This window comes from Mesoplodon bidens (genome assembly GCF_964165515.1).
Source record: "Mesoplodon bidens genome assembly, chromosome: 1".
In the NCBI taxonomy this organism is placed as follows: domain Eukaryota; kingdom Metazoa; phylum Chordata; class Mammalia; order Artiodactyla; family Ziphiidae; genus Mesoplodon; species Mesoplodon bidens.
In genome coordinates, this window is record NC_138176.1 from 141,367,362 (window position 1) to 141,386,179 (window position 18,818).

At 41.3% G+C, this 18,818-nt stretch overlaps 1 protein-coding gene across 2 annotated transcripts in view; it reads right to left on the bottom strand.

Moving 5' to 3' along the window:
- The window catches only part of ATP10D (ATPase phospholipid transporting 10D (putative)), a 128,691-nt gene that overhangs the window by 29,477 nt on the left and 80,396 nt on the right, over window positions 1-18,818 (bottom strand). For both annotated transcript variants that reach the window (XM_081235500.1, XM_081235501.1), the window contains 5 exons: window positions 9,192-9,380; window positions 6,444-7,053; window positions 5,702-5,808; window positions 2,983-3,109; window positions 990-1,174 (listed from right to left, as the gene is read on the bottom strand). In XM_081235500.1, the coding sequence (XP_081091626.1) occupies window positions 990-1,174; window positions 2,983-3,109; window positions 5,702-5,808; window positions 6,444-7,053; window positions 9,192-9,380 (1,218 nt within the window). The remainder of the gene's footprint in view (window positions 1-989; window positions 1,175-2,982; window positions 3,110-5,701; window positions 5,809-6,443; window positions 7,054-9,191; window positions 9,381-18,818) is intronic.

Below are 18,818 nucleotides of genomic sequence, written 5' to 3' on the forward strand. Positions count from 1 at the left end.
GACTGATGAAGTCTGACAACTGAGGAAGGAAGGAGGAAGCTTTTCCAAGCAAATTAAACAGTATACACAAATCTTAGTATCACTATACTAGGAATCTTCTGAAAAAAATAAAATGCCTGTTTAATTGATTAGAACATTTGTATTAGAGATTAGTGGCAGGGGTGGAGGGAAGAAGGGGTATTAGAAAAATCGGCTGAATCCAAATCTCTTAAATTCCTTCTCCTCAAAAAAAAAGGAGAAAAAAAAATCCAAAAACCCTTTTTTCCCGCCCTTAAACAGTTCTTCCAACTTTTGATATTCTCAGGTGCACTAGCTAAGATTAACCACTAGAGGGCAGGGTTATCCTCTGAGCCTAATTTTAGAATTACCAGGAAAATACTTATTCACCTGACTCCAACCGAAATCATTACTTCTCCTCAGATTGACAGGGGGGTAGATTTCTGTCCCAGAGCTTGACATATTTTGTCATCACGGTCTAAATCTTGTCAAATCAGTGATAAGTCAATATGGGGTGGTAGTGGGGGGAAGGCAAATAAAAAGGAAATTTTCTTTCAAGGTCTTTATTCAGCAATGATTCCTTTGAATCATTATATTTTCCAAGCCTTTAGAAGAACTAAACAAGCTAGGTTGGGCTTCCCTGGTGGCGCAGTGGTTGAGAGTCTGCCTGCCGATGCAGGGGACGTGGGTTCGTGCCCCGGTCCGGGAAGATCCCACATGCCACAGAGCGGCTAGGCCCGTGAGCCATGGCTGCTGAGCCTGCGTGTCCGGAGCCTGTGCTCCACAGCGGGAGAGGCCACAACAGTGAGAGGCCTGCGTACTGCAAAAAAAAAAAAACAACAAAAAAGAACAAGCTAGGTTGCTGGATAGAAGCACTAGTTTTCAAGGAGTTAATGGTTACTGGTTTTTCTTTCTCCTTATAGCCATCACATCACAAGTATTCCATTGGCTTTGAAAACACAAAAAGACTGGCTTGATCTCAGTAAACATACTTTACTTTCAGTGTTGAGGATGAAAAGCTTGTCATCTGGCTCCAGGAGTTTGCACGCATAAGCAATATTGACAGCCGTCTCCTGTTTGTCTCCTGTCAGCATCCAGATCTTGATTCCGGCTTTGTGAAGGGCTTCTATAGACTCGGGGACCCCCTCCTGCAGACGGTCTTCAATGCCAGTAGCACCTAAAAAATAACCAAAATGCAACAGGGCTTGTAAGAAACCAAAGCCAGGGCTTCCCTGGTGGCGCAGTGGTTGGGAGTCCGCCTGCCGATGCAGGGGACACGGGTTCGTGTCCTGGTCCGGGAAGATCCCACATGCCGCGGAGCACCTGGGCCCGTGAGCCATGGCTGCTGAGCCTGCGCGTCCGGAGCCTGTGCTCCGCAACGGGAGAGGCCACAACAGTGAGAGGCCCACGTACAGCAAAAAAAAAAAAAAAAAAAAAAAAAAAAGAAACCAAAGCCAGCTGAAGCTCATCTAAACTATAATTGAACCCTATCTGTTAGCCGACCCAATCCTGAACTACACAAAAGGTTCCAGTAGCTTCAAGGGGTCCAAATGAAGCGTGAAGACTCAGACCAAAATCATATACAAAGTAATATTTTGGGAAGAAAGCCTTAGCAATCAATGAGTTTATCAAATTTACCTGCTCTCCTTTTGGCTAGCTTGCTTCTCTGTAAATTGAGGGGGTTTCATTCAATTACTTATATATCCTTACTCTTCAACTTTACAATTCCATGATACTCTTAGGGTAAGGGTAGGCTTTTAAAGACTGTTCTGGTCATAACACGTATTATCTATTTTTAATGCTCTTTCATATTATAAGTCCATAATTCCCTTTTCTGTAACAACTGAGGCTAGCTATGTTTTAGAATTCAGAAGTTTTGCAGATTTTTAAAAGGTAAGAGGATATATGTATCATATTTTACAATATCTGGTAATCAAGCATATTAGTATTTTTTTAGCAAAACTTACAAATTACAACATTCACACTAATTAGGATAATAAAGACTTTAAATTGTCTTATCAAATCAGGCCTGATTTTGCTGCTAAGTGAGTTTTGGCACTAAACTCACAAAGCAGTTTTGAGTTTGGAACTGCAGATGAGGAAATGTGAATCTGTACCACTCACACTGACAGAGGAATGACTTAGGAGGAAGATCATTACTCTATTGGCTAGAGACCAAGTTAGATCATTGTTTTTCTCTGAAGCAGAGGAACAGAGCTCAGAGACTGGTGTTTTGGTGTGTTAGTACCCTAAAGCAGTGTTTCTCAACCTTGGCTGCCTCTTAGAACTACTTGGGGAGCTTTGAAAAATTCAAGTGGCCACACTACACATCAGACCAATTGAAACAGAATCCCTGGGCAGGCATCGGTATTTTTTAAGGTGCTCCAGGTGATTTTAAGATGCAGCTCCATCTGAGACAAGAGGTGTCAGGTGTGCAACTTTTAGCTGAAACCAGGAAGTAAGAGAAGAGAGACAAATAAATTTCAGTAGCCCAGTTGCAGGCACAGAATAAAGAATATGGGCCCTGGAGGGAGGTAGATCTGAGCTTCTCCCCAGCTCTGCCAGTCACTAGCATGTGACTTTGAGCAAGTCATTAAACTGCTCTGTGCTCCAAGTTTCTTCTAAATAAAATAGAGATTTGTTGTACAGATTCAAAAAGACAACACACATTAAATACCTTATCCAATGCCTGGCAAGAAACTTTAGCTTTCCCTTGAACCAGGGTATTTAATTGGCTTTGTATTCTATGTTAAGCATTGAATTTTTAAATGATCTTAAGGATGACCACCCTGCCACAAATGAAGTCTAAGTTCACTGCAGTGGAAAATGGACTGGAAAGGACTAGAAGCAGAGCAGAAGTCAAACTGGACAGGGTGGGCAGAACCTCATGTATCTATTAGATCAAAGTGAAAAAAAGCCACTGGTGAATAACTAATTTACAGACATCAAGTGTTTTTGAAAATTCCCCCTTCAGACAATACCTACCAAGTAAAGTTAGTTTGTTCTCCAACCTCATGGCAGATTCAAGTAGTAATTCTTCCCTGTTGTCAATGCTGGTTTCAGCTAAAAAATGATTTCTCAGCCACTCTGCATATTCAGTGTCACTCATGACCTATGAGGGGGAAAAAAAGCTATAAGGCAGGCCACGTGATGAGCCTATGGTATTTCTTTCTCTGGGTTCACTCAGGCCAGGTCCAAATCCTCACACTACCCAGTCACAAACTTCCCGAGCTCTGTGATCAGACTAGTGTAACACTGAGGATGGACAGACCAGCTCAGAATCTCTGGGAAATTCTAGGCACCATATAAGATGAAAGTAGGTTAATCTATTTAATTAAACCAGGGAGTATGCAGTTGGGAGAAAGGAGCCACTTGAAAGTTAAATTCAGGGTTATTCTAATGGTGCAGTTGAAAAAGTGGTGCCCAGTACTCAATTTCAGGTATTATATAGCTAGCAGCACCTTTGATTTCTTTTGATGGTTGGTTTATAGGGTGAGTTATCTGTAAAGGTTAAAAGAAAGAGGAGGCCAAATGGGTGAAGCAAGAAAGTTCTCTTCCAAACAAAAAATTAAGTGGTATTCCTGGAGAGGGGACCAATGATACATTTTCCTTTGTCTTCAGATTGCTGTAGAGGGAGAAATCTACTTTCAGTTCTTATAAAGCAATATGCAGTAGAGGGGGTGAGGCAATTTCTCTATCTACTCATTCTTGCCCACAAGGTAATTTGATTTGGGAGAATCTGACATCTATTGGGCTACATTTTTATCAGGGCAGGATCATTCCACTGAAAAGGCAGAAGGTCTGTTTCGATCTTGAATTCTTCATTCTTCTTACAACTGTGTATGAGGCAGGCTTTTGATTCTCCATGCAGCTGGTTGACTAAGTGCCTCAGAGTCTACACCAGATCCCACTTTCCCTAAGGCAGTTCCCAAGAACTAGAATTTGGGGAAGAAATGAGAGATGCCTACGTTGGTCTCAGGTCCTAGCTATAGTCTCCAATTCAGTTCTCCCAGGAGCTCTATTGTTTGGGAACTACTGGACAGCCATTAAAGCATTGATACTAGGCTTCCCTGGTGGCGCAGTGGTTGAGAGTCTGCCGGTTAATGCAGGGGACACGGGTTCGAGCCCTGGTCCGGGAGGATCCCACATGCCGCGGAGCAGCTAAGCCCGTGAGCCGCAGCTGCTGAGCCTGCACTCTGGAGCCCATGAGCCACAACTGCTGGGCCTGCGCACCTGGAGCCTGTGCTCCGCAACAAGAGAGGCCATGATGGTGAGAGGCCCAAGCACCGCGATGAAGAGTGGTCCCTGCTCGCCGCAGCTGGAGAAAGCCCTCGCACAGAAACGAAGACCCAACACAGCAAAAATAAATATAAAATAAATAAATTTTAAAAAAAAAGCATTGATGCTTTGATCTACATGTATCTCTCAATCTTCTCTACCAGCCAGAGCCCAGAATGAAGGAGAGAAAATTGATACTCTGGCTTCTAACACAGCAAAAATTAACTGTGGAGATCAGAGCCAGGGAGGGAAAAGACAACAGAATGGGTGGGAGGTAGTTATGGAGAAGAGGGAGAGAGTTGGCAAGAATAGCCTCCTTGGTTCTTCTCCAATATTTCCCCTATGTGGGCTGATCTGACTGTTCTGTTTCTTTTCCTTCAATGTTCATCATAGCTCTGTTATATCTTGACAACAGACTCCCTTCCCTCCCCCATAAGCACATCCTTCTCTTGCACTAGCCCTTACTAGACTCTCCTTCTCCACCCTAAGTAGACTTCCGCACCTTCTCCTGCCACTGCTCTATTCTGAAACAATGAGGTAGCTGAGTTTGTACTGAAGGAAGAAACACTATCTAGGTGTGCAGCTGGGGATGTGGTTGTGGCCATGACTGTAGGGATGGGGCTGGGGACGTCTTGGCTTATCAATGAGGGAGGGTAATATAAGGGTGTAAGGCCTTGCATATAGCCTCATTACAGCTGAGCAGCTTGACTTGGTCAGTACCTAAGCCATACCCCACTGGCCAAGTGGCACAAAAAACTTGACCAATTCACTCTTAAAAGGCTTCATATCTCTGCTTCTCCCCTGCCCGAAGGGGTGGTTCTGGTAGTAACACCCCTCAAATCACTTCTTGGAGCTCTGTCTTCTTTTTTATTACTTACATTTTTATCTAGAAAGGATACACTCTGTCCCAGGATTATTCTCAATAGAGAATGATAAAAACTGAGATAATATTTAGGAAATTTACCTGGATTTACAGATAAAGACTTATGAGCCCATCAGGAAAAAATATCAAGAACTTATAAGTGGAAAATTAAGGCCAGTCTCCAGCCTCATTCTTTTCAAAGCACATTTAATGCTGTAAGATAGAGGAATGATATTTACAAGGTACTCAGAGAAAGAGAGTAGGATCTAGGGATTTTTATTCCCAGCCATACTGCAGTTTCCATACAAAAGCACTCAGATATATTGAAACATGGGAGAACTCAGACAATATAACTTTCAGGCATCTTTCTGGCAAAATACTTTGAGAACAAACCACAACCAACCAATATATAAGGAATAAAGAAGCGATATGAAAATAGAGCCCAGTGGCCCAAAAACTTTTCCCGATGCTTGGATCGGGGTTTGATATGCGCTCGTTTTCATTAAATGACAGTGGAGCTAGGAAGGAAGGAAGCCAGCCGACGGGCACACGGAGCAGCCTTACCCTCTTTGCTACACACAGAGTGCGCAGGCCTCGCTTGGTGTAGGCATCCAGGTGCTGCTGGGTTTTCTCCCTTAACATCGTCTGTTGTTTTTCCAGACCTGGTCCATCTAAAATAATTAAGAAAACACACGTGTTCCCACCAGTTTGCCCAATGACAGACATATTTTTTTAAAACAATGGTAACTTAACCCACAACAAACAAAAGGCCTTGTAGTTCTGAATCCCAAATGTGCATTTATAAAAGGGACCCCTCAGAATAAATCTTTCCCTTGTCTCTTTTTCCCTGGGGAGAGAAAAGTACCAAGAACTTAATACAAACACCATTCCCACACCATCGATAATGACTGTCACGATGATTATAAGGATGCTGGCTGTCATTTACTGAGCATTTACCATTTTCTAGGCTCTGGTCAGAGGCACGGCATATATCGCATAGAGTATATCTTTAAACCTCTCAGGAACCTATAAAGGAGGTACCATAATCCCCACCTATTGAAGGCAAAGGACAGTTAGGTAACTTTATCAAGACATAGCTACTGTCAGAATCCAGATTTGAACCCTGTCTATGTAACCCCAAAACTTAGGTGCTTTCTCACCAGATCCTAGGCAGCTTCCCCTGCACTTCACCAAGGGGGACGGGTCCCTACAGATCTGCTTGTTTGCCTTTATAAATCCATTGAGAGTGGCCCTTCAATCTCCAAGCTCTTCCTATCACTTCCCTCTCAGTCCTGTATGAACTCACCTGGGGAAGCCACTGAGAGCAACTCCATGATCACAGAATCAGCGCCCTTTGTATACACCACAACTTGGTTGGAAATGGGGTGCCGGACCACAACGGACATTCTTTTTCTTACTGAGTCGAAGGGCAGGATGTGTAGGAGTTGAAAGGTTAATGGTCCCAAAGCAGCAAAGTCCACCATGACCTGCTCTGGGGTCCGGGACTGCAGAGTGCACTGGTAAGCCCGGGCGGCATATACTAAGGCCGCTTCATCTGGGCTCTCAGCCTCATAACACAGGCTGGAGGCCAAGGGCTGTCCAGGGAGGGATTCCACCTTGCCGTTTGTGACATCCACATTGCTGTCTTCCTTCTCAGTTTCTATGGGACAAGCTGAGTTACCGGAGCCCTGGGGACTCTTGCTTGTCCGGGAGATCTCTTCCTCTACAGGTGAAGCTGGTTTCATTCGACTAAAGAGAGAGAGTCTGCTCACAAAGGCATTTGGGACCCCAGAGGATGGCTCTTTCCCACTGGCAAGAGATGGTGAACTTGATCTTCGGACAGACAGTCTCTGGAAGAGGCTTTTAATCTCTTCCAAAGACTTAATGGGCATTGCATGCAGAGAAGAGAGTCCAATCTGGGAAAGATAATATGGGAAGGTCTCAATAATACAGTCAAAGGCAGTTGAGGTCAAACCGGGGGCAAAAAGGAGATATGAAGAGTTACCACTCCCTCACATAGCAGCCTGCTTCATACTTACAACTCCTGCAGGAAATGTTAATAAAAATAAAAATAGCCATGATGAAAAAGATGCACTAATGTTGATGGCATTGTGAATTTCAAAACCACTTAGGAAGAAAACTGATAGCAAAAGACATAAAATGCTACATTGCTAGCAGTGGGCATACGTATAGCAAATTTCCCTAATGAAATAACTTAAACTATAAAAAATTAATAATCTTTATTATATGCATCCTAGCAATAACAATTTAAAAATTATAAGTATTTAATAATAGCAAATTAGAAACATCTTAAAATGTCTTATAACATTTAAAGGTCAAGTTTATAAAGATTACAGGGCAATATTGAAAAAGCTAAAAAAATAGTATAAAAAACAGTATAAAAACAAATGTATCATAATACACATTTAAAACACTGGAAAAAAGTAAATCGAAAGATTAACAAAATGTCGTTTTTTTCTTTTATTTTCCAGGTTCTAAAAAAGGTTGTTAATATGACCTTTTAAGCAAAGTAGGCCAATAAACAAAGTAGCTCACAGAAGAATTATCAGCATCATAATAGGAATTCAAATTTCTATTTTTATAGAACTTTTTCTTGTTCATAGCCTGATTTGTTCTAGATCTTAACTCTTATCAGCGATTAAATTTAGAGTTTAATAACTAATTGGAATGACCAATTAATTGAATGCTAAAATTTTCTCATTTACAAATGCCCAAGGCATTAAAGAACTTTCTCCTAATAAGTATTAATTTTATGATAGTTTGAGGGATTCATGATGGTCAATTTTCAAACTTACTGGCAACTCAAAAATGAAAAATGAAACTCAACCACCGATGACGTTTCTGTACTCCACATGAATTCTGATTAACTCTTTATTCATTGTCTTTCTGTCACTACCTTAAAATATCATGAGGCTTAGGCTCTTATATGCCTACAGAGATTTTCTTTCAGGCTACAGAATATTATATTCTTTGGGGATAAGGCAACTATATTTCTTAAACAGAAAACGCCAAAAGTTGTCTATATTGGAAACAGATGTATATGAAAAAGTGTTACATGGGGAGAAAAACAGAATATCCAGTGAGTTATTCTCTAACTATGTAAGTTTTCAAAGAGCAAATTTCTAGTTGAAATCTTATAAAAATAGTTTCTGATCAAATGCAAGCTTAATGGGAAGTAAATCATTTTTATGTTAAAATTGACCACCTCTGAAGTTGCCAAGAGAAAATGATCTAACGGAAAATTAAAATTTAATTGGGTTGTGCTGCAAATTGAATTTTAAATAGATGTATGCAAAAGGGGAGATAGTTATATTCAAGGAAGATAGCACAGCAAGCGGTAAATCACCAGTCTCTAAAACAAGTTTTTCTTTTTAATTGAAAATGAATTTTCCATGGATTCTAAGCTACAAAGAGACTTTAAAAATCCAGCTTGTGTGGGAACTGCAGAACCTTGGTATATTATAGATGTTGGATTTTAGAGCGATTGAGTTTACATTACCCAACTGGTACATGAAAAGGGACATTATCATTAAACATGATAAGGAATTTAATACTTTATATTTTGCTTGATGTAGTGCCTATGTTGGAGGTTTTAGAAGCTTCACAGAAAGCTTCAAATTTGGTAAGCAAACTAAAGCAAAATGAACACAGCCGCATTTTCCAAGAACTGCTCTCATCAGCTATCCTCCTAGAGGCAAAATAGTATAGTAGCTCTGAGCCACACTTCCTGGGTTCAATCCTATCTCTCCCACAAACTGGTCCTGTGACCCTGGGCAAGTTACTTAAGCTCACCTGTAAAATGGGGAACAGTAGAGTAACAGCACCTAACTCATGGGGCTGTTGGGAGGATTAAACATATTAGTACCAGTAAATTACTTAGAACATCATAAGTTCAGAGTACAGATTAAGTAATGTATAAATATTACCTGCTACTATTGTTAATTATGATCCACATAATAAGATGACATAACACGTACATTTAAACCCAAAATTCTCTTCTGGAAGGTGACCCTTGTTTGCATTAGAGACTTACCTTTTGCCGTGGTTGGTTAGGAGCAGAAACCACTACTGTATTGCAAATTGCCAAAGCAATAAAGAAGTCGATGATGTACAGGGTCTCCAGTGGTAGATCTGGGATAGTCTCATCCAGTGGGGTAAAAAGCTGAGGTGTAATCTGACTAAACTTGCCCAAAAGCCTGGTGTCTGGTACCACATCTGTTTCCTGAAGATCCAAAAAGACAAAGTGTTGTTACAATAAGTACCTAAAAATATGAGTTTTAAATCTACGTGAGCTTTTCTAACCAGAATCTGTGAAGCATGAGACAGTAAACTTTATTCTTCTAAAAAAGATTCAATGGACATGGTGTCATGGGAGGTGAGAATAGGGAAATAAAAGAGAAAAAAATTAAATGGAAAATTCAGAATGCATAATATGAATGGAGACTACCTTGACTATTAACTCAAAGTAAGCAAGAGAGGAACAATGCCCTTCACCAAAAACTAGCTGAGTTTTCTTATTTTGAAATACACAGGGCAGAGCTATATTTTATTGTGTCTAGGATTCTACTTTGGGCATATATTCATCCCACAGCAACTGATGAATATCAATTCTTTTAAAAGTGAGGGCGTTATTCATACTATGTTATTTTAACAAAATATTTTACAGCTCAAATCACTACTATTGTTAAAAACCAACCCTCCAAAATAAAATTACTATAAGCACTCTAACAGAGTTCATCAGTATTTCCTAGTAATATGCTACAAGACACTAATATCCAAGGGTCCCTCTAAGAGATTTCTGATCATCAAATATTTTTGGCAACTATGCCCTATGCCCCTCTCTTTTGTACAATTCCTTTTACAAATTGGCTTTAAGAAGTTTGCTTACTGGGGAAAAATACTTCATTTTGTTAAACATGGTACTTCTCATTCTTATTTAGAAGTACTAGTTTTAATGAAAGAATGTTGTACTAGAAGTCTGTAGTATGTAGTCAACTGCTTTACAAATTTTTCAGATGAGTCAAAAAAGGGGCCATCTCCTCTGAATCAAGTTTTCACAAAAGTGCCACTGTATTCTAGAGGAGTCCTGACTGCAGGAAAGTCAGGAGAGGTGACGGAGAGAACAGAGTAAAATATGGAGATGTGTGATATTAGATTCAAAGTGACTGTGGCTTGCATTTTATGCTTAGGAGTTTGGTGAGATTTAGCACAGCCTCAATAAGAAAAGAGCACAGGCTGGGAATCACATGGGTTTGGGTTCAGGTCCTAGACCCACCGCATACCCTCTAGGGGCCTAAGGCTGCTTACTTAACCCTCTGAGCTTCATTTTCTCTCTTCTGAATAATGGTAAAAAGTACACCTACCTCACAGGGTGGCTGTACAAAGTAAATGAGAGAATGAGTGACATGAGACCAGCACAACAGAAACCCAAATAATTTAATGTTTCTTTTCCTTCTCGAATGATACACTTACCTTCAGGCAGGTTACCAGGCTAACAATGGGTTTCAAAGGTCCCAGTTTTCTGCTGTCACAAGGCATTCTTAAATTTCTATCTAAAAGCAGCATCTCTTGCTCCATGATATTCGACTTAGCAAAATTTGAACCCTGCTACAGTTTGATGGAGTTCGTAAGCACTTGTAATCTGATGGCCGTTCATTAACGAGTTGGCCACATTTCCTCCCGAGTCTCACACGTAGTAACACTGAGCCAGTGCCTGTGCTGGGCCCTCAGTGACTCAGAGAACCATCCTTTCCTTGAGGACCCCCTTGCCAAAGTCAGCAGAAGAGAGTGGCAACATCTGAGACTTCTTTCTCCCTTGATACTCAGGAACCTTGTTGCATAGGATTAATGAAGGTCTATGATGATACTGTCATCTAGTGAGTGTGACAGATGCCATGGGTTGGAGCAATATTTCCAGAGGCATCCTTCTCAGAATGTTTATGTGAATTAAGCAAAACCCCAAAGAGTTCCATACTGAAATAAGTTTAAGAAATGTTTAAACAGTGCTTTATTGTAGCACTTCTCAGAGCGTTTAATGGGTACCGGGAATCTCCAAGAAGAGGCTAGTATGTGCAGGTCTCCCTAATTTTATTTTTTAGGGACATTTGTTCCTTGGAACATGATTAGGATTGAGTTAGGGACCTTAGAAGCAAATAGTGATTTCATTGTGCCAATGACCTCCGCATTGACTAATAACTGGCTTCAGAACGTAAGGACTCTACTGCATTCTGAAGTTACTCTAAGGCTAATGAAGATTTGTAACTTCTGTCTTTGTGACAAAGACATAAATCAATCTAATATGTCATTTGGGGAATTTAAGAACCTGTGCTGTGATCATGAGAATAAAAGAGATCTTGGAGCTGACCAAAGCTGGGGCTCTGGTCAGCAAAACTGTGTTTATAAAAAGTACTGTCAAAATAAATGTAAGAAACTCTGGACCATACAAGACCCTAGAAGCATCATAAAATAATATAAAGAAAAGCCCAGAAGAAGATTTAAGGAAAGATACATGTCAAAATGAAACTGCAGGAACAGAATGTTCTTCCACCTTAGTTGCTGTCTCTAAAATAAGTTAATCCCTAGTGACTAAGATATTTAGTTGCTGAACTGAGGAGAAAGTATAGTGTTATCACATGCAATTCTTATCTGTAAGATTATATCACAGGTGTTTTTACCTAAGATCCAAATCTTCCTCATGGAGACCTTCTATTACAAAATTGACTTTTGCTCTTTTTTTCCTATGATGGACAGATCCTGCCTTCTCTGAACTCTGATTACTCCAAGAACCAGGCCCAAACCATCCAGCTTTAAATGATTCCATGAATATGTACTCTCCCCACAGGGTGTGTAAGTTCCTCTAAAGGAAGGACCATATCTTATAGATTTTTGTACATTTTTTTTAAATTGAAGAATAGTTTATTTACAATGTTTCAGATGTATAGCAAAGTGATTCAGTTGTATCTATATCTATTCTTTTTCAAATTCTTTTCCATTATAGGTTATTATAAGATACTGAGTATAGTTTCCTGTGCTATACAGTAAATCCTTGTTGCTTATATATTTTATGTATAGTAGTTTGTATCTGTTAATCCCATACTCCTAATTTAACCCTTCCCCCTTTCTTCTTCCATAACCATAAGCTTATTTTCTGTCTGTGGGTCTATTTTTGTTTCGTAAATAAATTCATTTGTATCGTTTTTTTAGATTCCACATATAAGTGATATCATATGATATTTGTCTTTCTCTGACTTACTTCACTTAGTATGATAATCTCTACGTCCATCCACATTGCTGCAAATGGCATTATTTCATCCTTTTTTATGACTGAACATTTCTTGTAGATTTTTGGATTCCTAACTCAGTAACTGGTACATGGATAAGCCATAAAATGTTATTGCTGTACATTACTATCAGACACTTGCTGGGTTTATATTCCATAAAGAAGGGGGTGGAGAAACAGATTGAAAAGATGTTACTCCTTAGAAAGCAAATACATAAACCCCTCCCACTTGACCTCAAATAGACATTTTTTTAATGCAGAGAAAATGTGTACTCCTAATTAGGGAATACAGAACACAATGTGGACAGCTTCCCATAATTGAACTAAGCCTTATCTATTTCATGGTTGGGAGTCCAACATCTTTGTCCTCATTTTAGATAACATCTGGCTATTTGAAATTTTAGATTTACCCCCATGATTCATACTATGCTTTCCTACCAGGTTGTAGATTTCACATTCACCTTTCTTTCCTCCTCTCTCCCTCCCTTCCTCCCTCTCCTTTCTTTCTTTTTTCAACCTATATAAATCCAAATTAAACAAGCAAATGTTGGCCAAGACTTCTCTTTGCCATCTCATAGTGTCTGCCAAAGCTTTTGTGTAGCCTTACTATATATTGAATGTTAAGTTTATTTTAAAATTGAGAGTGATTAGGACCCATTTTAATTATTTATGCAAAATCTAAAATGTCCACGGTTTAATAATGGACAAAGCTACTCCACGTGGGAGATCAAGTTGACCAAGCTCTAATACTGTGCCCTACTCCTCCCTTAGCTCCACCTATACCTGAGGGTTTTATTTCATTTCCCACTGCCACCCTCACTCCAGTCTTAGGGACTCACCACTCCATCTGGACAAGTATGGCTTAAATATAGACACAAATGCCTTCTCCTTCAGATTCCTAAATACCACAGACCTGAAAAGACAAAGGCCAATAACTGCACATGGACAGCTCCTCCTCCACACGATGTTCTCCCCAGTTCTGTGGTTCTGAGCCTTTGCACATGCTACACACTGTCTGCCCCAAGTGCTTTTCCTTCCTTTTCTACTGTGTAACCCCCTACTCATTAGTCTAATCATAAATTACATTTTATCTCTTTTTTGCAGCCTTTCTTGATCCCTTCTCACCCCTGAAGAGTTGATCATTACCTTCTTTGTGCCCTCATTATACTCTGAATTAACTACCATTACTGCATCTTTAATACAGGATTATCTTTATTTACTTATATGTCTGCTTCCTCTACCTAGAACAAAGCTGAAGGTTGGGGGCATGTTTTATTCATTTATATCCCTGGTCTAGTATTATGCCATTGTCTTCCATTAGTCCATTAATTAATTCACTCCTTTTATAAACATTTATTGTTGAGCTATGGTGTCAGGCACTCCTCAAGAAAAGAAGGGTGCACAGAAGAGATGGGATCCTGGGTATGTGGAACTCACATTCTAGGTAGGGGAGGCACTAACCTCTAAACATATAAGTAAATTGCTTCTATATTGAGACAAGAGTGGGAGGGATGGAATGTACTTTGGATTGCGTGGTAGGTAAGATTTACTGAGGAGGTGACATCTGAGCTGAGACCTCAGTGGAAAAAAAAGGAAACAGCCATATAAAGATCTAAGAGGATAACACTCCAGGTAGAATGAATAGCATGCTTGCTGAATGAAAACTTCTAGAGGATTAAAGAAGCATAAAAACACTGACTTAGAAAGTTAAGGTTTCTATTTCTAAAATAGGTCACATGAACCCAGGACTCACGGTCCTCAATGACATTCTAACTCCCAAAGCCGGCGCACCTTGGCCAGCACCCTGCCCTCAGATCCTCGCTCTCTGACTCTCACCTTGCCTCCCCCATGAAGGGCACCATCTTCCAACCTTCCACTTCTGGACATCACAGCTCTCAGTGTGCTCTCAAGCTGGTGTTCTCAAACTGGGCTCCATGGATGGACTTTTAGAATCATATATACAATTTTTACTGATGCTAAGTTTTCAGGTCAAAGGATCTATAGCTTTCTCAAAATAATCGTTAGTCTCCAAGAAGGATAGAATTGGCTTGTCTAGAGTAAGAGTGAGAGATGGTCTCATAATTCAAGGAAGACCTCTTTATCCTATATGTAAGGGTGTAGTATTGAAAACACAAAACAGAACAGCAATCCCAGAGTGTCTATATAATCAGCATGACACATGGCACTGGAGTACAGGGCAAGTGAAAACATGAACTGAATGGGAAGACTGAGCTGGTTGAGCAGTTTCATATAACCACCTTCACGATACCTTATTGAGAGTGGACGTGCAAGGCACTGACCTTAGATGCTGGGGATTCAAGATGATTAAGTCCTTGCTCTCAAGGAGCAAGGTCTATGTCAGAGGCAGAAATAAGGCCAATGTCATGAGGACTAAGGGATTGAAGGGCAGGAGGAACTGTGTAAACAGAACTTAGAAGCTGAGAACAGACAGTCTGAGAAATCTTCAGGAGAAATGATATTTAAAGAAGGAAGTATTGCTTTGGTGGGGCTAATCACAGACTCTGGGAGGGCTCACGTCAAGGAGTACTTCCCAGAACTTCTGCTTCCAGTGTCCTTGTCCCCACAGTGAGCCACAGCCACCCCCCGCCTCTGAAGGAGACCCTCCAACACTAGCAGGGTCATGTGGATAAAAGCACCTATTATAGGCAGCGGCAGGGGTTGAGGGCACGGCCAGCGGGCGGCGTGCCGCGGAGTCTCAGGCAGTCCGCCGAAAGATAAAATAGAGCCCTGCAGAGATGAAGGGAACTGCCTGAGGAACCACACCTGGTGGAACAACTCCTACAGAACACCTACTGTACGCTGGCAGAAGATCTCAGACTTCCCAAAAGGCAAGAAACTCCTCACGTACCAGGGTTGGGCAAAGCGGAGAGATTCCCGCACAGAGGATCGGTGCCAACCAGCACTCACCAGCCCGACAGGCTTGTCTGCTCGCCCGCCAGGGCGGGCGGTGCTGGGAGCTGAGGCTCGGGCTTCAGTCGGAGCGCAGGGAGAGGACTGAGGTTGGTGGCGTGAACACAGCCTGAAGGGGCTAATGAGCCACAGCTAGCCGGGAGGGAGTCCGGGAAAAAGTTTGGACCTGCCGAAGAGGAAAGAGACTTTTTCTTCCCTCTTTGTTTCCTGGTGCACGAGGAGAGGGGATTAAGAGCGCTGCTTGGAGGAGCTCCAGAGATGGGCGCGAGCCGCGGCTGAAAGCGCGGACCCCAGAGACGGGCGTGGGATGCTGGGGCTGCTGCCGCCGCCGCGAGGCAAGTGTGCGAGCGCAGGTCACTGTCCACGACCCCCTTCCGGGGAGCCTGTGCAGCCCGTCACTGCCGGGGTCCCGGGAACCAGGGACGGCTTCCCTGGGAGAACGCACTGCACGCCGCGGGCTGGTGCAACGTCACGCCGGCCTCTGCTGCTGCAGGCTCCACCCGCACTCCGTGCCCCTCCCTGCCCCCCAGCCTCAGTGAGCCAGAGTCCCCGAAGCGGCTGCTCCTTTAACCCTGTCCTGTCTGAGCCAAGAACAGACGCCCTCCGGCGACCTACACGGAGAGGTAGGGCCAAATCCAAAGCTGAGACCCAGGAGCTGTGAGAACAAAGAAGAGAAAGGGAAATCTCTCCCAGCAGCCTCAGAAGCGGTGGATTTAAGCTCCACAATCAACTTGATGTACCCTGCATCTGTGGAATACATGAATAGACAACAAATCATCCCAAATTGAGGAGCCAGGAGTCAGTGCTGTGCCTCTGAGGTGGGAGAGCTAACTTCAGGACACTGGTCCACAAGAGACCTCCCAGCTCCACATAATATCAAACGGCGAAAATCTTCCAGAGATCTCCATCTCAACACCAGCACCCAGCTTCACTCAACGACCAGCAAGCTACAGTGCTGGACACCCTATGCCAAACAACTAGCAAGACAGGAACACAACGCCACCCATTAGCAGAGAGGCTGCCTAAAATCATAGAAAGTCCACAGACACCCCAAAATACACCACCAGACGTGGACCTGCCCACCAGAAAGACAAGATCCAGCCTCATCCACCAGAACACAGGCACTAGTCCCCTCCACCAGGAAGCCTACACAACCCACTGAACCAACTTTAGCCACTGGGGACAGACCCCAAAAACAACGGGAACTACGAACCTGCAGCCTGCAAAAAGGAGACCCCAAATACAGTAACATAAGCAAAATGAGAAGACAGAAAAACACACAGCAGGAGAAGGAGCAAGATAAAAACCCACCAGACCTAACAAATGAAGAGGAAATAGGCAGTCTACCTGAAAAAGAATTCAGAATAATGAAAGTAAAGATGATCCAAGATTCTATTTCCAAGATCCAAAATCTTGGAAATAGAACAGACAAAATGCAAGAAACAGTTAACAAGGACCTAGCAGAACGAAAGATGAAGCAAGCATCGATTAAAAACACAATAAATGAAATGAAAAATACTCTAGATGGGATCAATAGCAGAATAACTGAGGCAGAAGAACGGATAAGTGAGGTGGAAGATAAAATAGTGGAAATAACTGCTGCAGAGCAAAATAAAGAAAAAAAATGAAAAGAACAGAGGACAGTCTCAGACACCTCTGGGACAACATTAAACGCACCAACATTCAAATTATAGGGGTTCCAGAAGAAGAAGAGAAAAAGAAAGGGACTGAGAAAATATTTGAAGAGATTATAGTTGAAAACTTCCCTAATATAGGAAAGGAAATAGTTAATCAAGTACAGGAGGCACAGAGAGTCCCATACAGAATAAATCCAAGGAGAAATACGCCAAGACACATATTAATCAAGCTGTCAAAAATTAAACACAAAGAAATCATATTAAAAGCAGCAAGGGAAAAACAACAAATAACACACAAGGGAATCCCCATCAGATTAACAGCTGATCTCTCAGCAGAAACTCTACAAGCCAGAAGGGAGTGGCAGGACATAATTAAAGTGATGAAGGAGAGAAACCTGCAACCAAGACTACTCTACCCAGCAAGGATCTCATTCAGATTTGATGGAGAAATTAAAACCTTTACAGACAAGCAAAAGCTGAGAGAGTTCAGCACCACCAAACCAGCTTTACAACAAATGCTAAAGGAACTTCTCCAGGCAAGAAACACAACAGAAGGAATATACCTACAATAACGAACCCAAAGCAATTAAGGAAATGGGAATAGGAACATACATATCAATAATTACCTTAAATGTAAATGGACTAAATGCTCCCAACAAAAGACACAGATTGGCTGAATGGATACAAAAACAAGACCCATATATATGCTGTCTACAAGAGACCCACTTCAGACCTAGAGACACATACAGACTGAAAGTAAGGGGATGGAAAAAGATATTCCATGCAAATGGAAATCAAAAGAAAGCTGGAGTAGCAATTCTTATATCAGACAAAATAGACTTTAAAATAAAGACTATTAGAAGAGGCAAAGAAGGGCACTACATAATGATAAAGGGATTGATCCAAGAAGAAGATATAACAATTGTAAATATTTATGCACCCAACATAGGAGCACCTCAATACATAAGGCAAATACTAACAGCCATAAAAGGGGAAATCGACAGTAACACACTCATAGTAGGGGACTTTAACACCCCACTTTCACCAATGGACAGATCATCCAAAATGAAAATAAATAAGGAAACACAAGCTTTAAATGATACATTAAACAAGATGGACTTAATTGATATTTATAGGACATTCCATCCAAAAACAACAGAATACACATTTTTCTCAAGTGCTCATGGAACATTCTCCAGGATAGATCCTATCTTGGGTCACAAATCAAGCCTTGGTAAATTTAAGAAAATTGAAATTGTATCAAGTATCTTTTCTGACCACAATGCTATGAGACTAGACATCAATTACAGGAAAAGATCTGTAAAAAATACAAACACATGGAGGCTAAACAATACACTACTCAATAACGAAGTGATCACTGAAGAAATCAAAGAGGAAATCAAAAAATACCTAGAAACAAATGACAATGGAGACACGACGACCCAAAACCTATGGGATGCAGCAAAAGCAGTTCTAAGGGGGAAGTTTATAGCAATACAATCCCACATTAAGAAACAGGAAACATCTCGAGTAAACAACCTGACGCTGCACCTAAAGCAATTAGAGAAAGAAGAACAAAAAACCCCCAAAGCTAGCAGAAGGAAAGAAATCATAAAGATCAGATCAGAAATAAATGAAAAAGAAATGAAGGAAACGATAGCAAAGATCAATAAAACTAAAAGCTGGTTCTTTGAGAAGATAAACAAAATTGATAAACCATTACCCAGACTCATCAAGAAAAGAAGGGAGAAGACTCAAATCAATAGAATTAGAAATGAAAAAGGAGAACTAACAACTGACACTGAAGAAATAC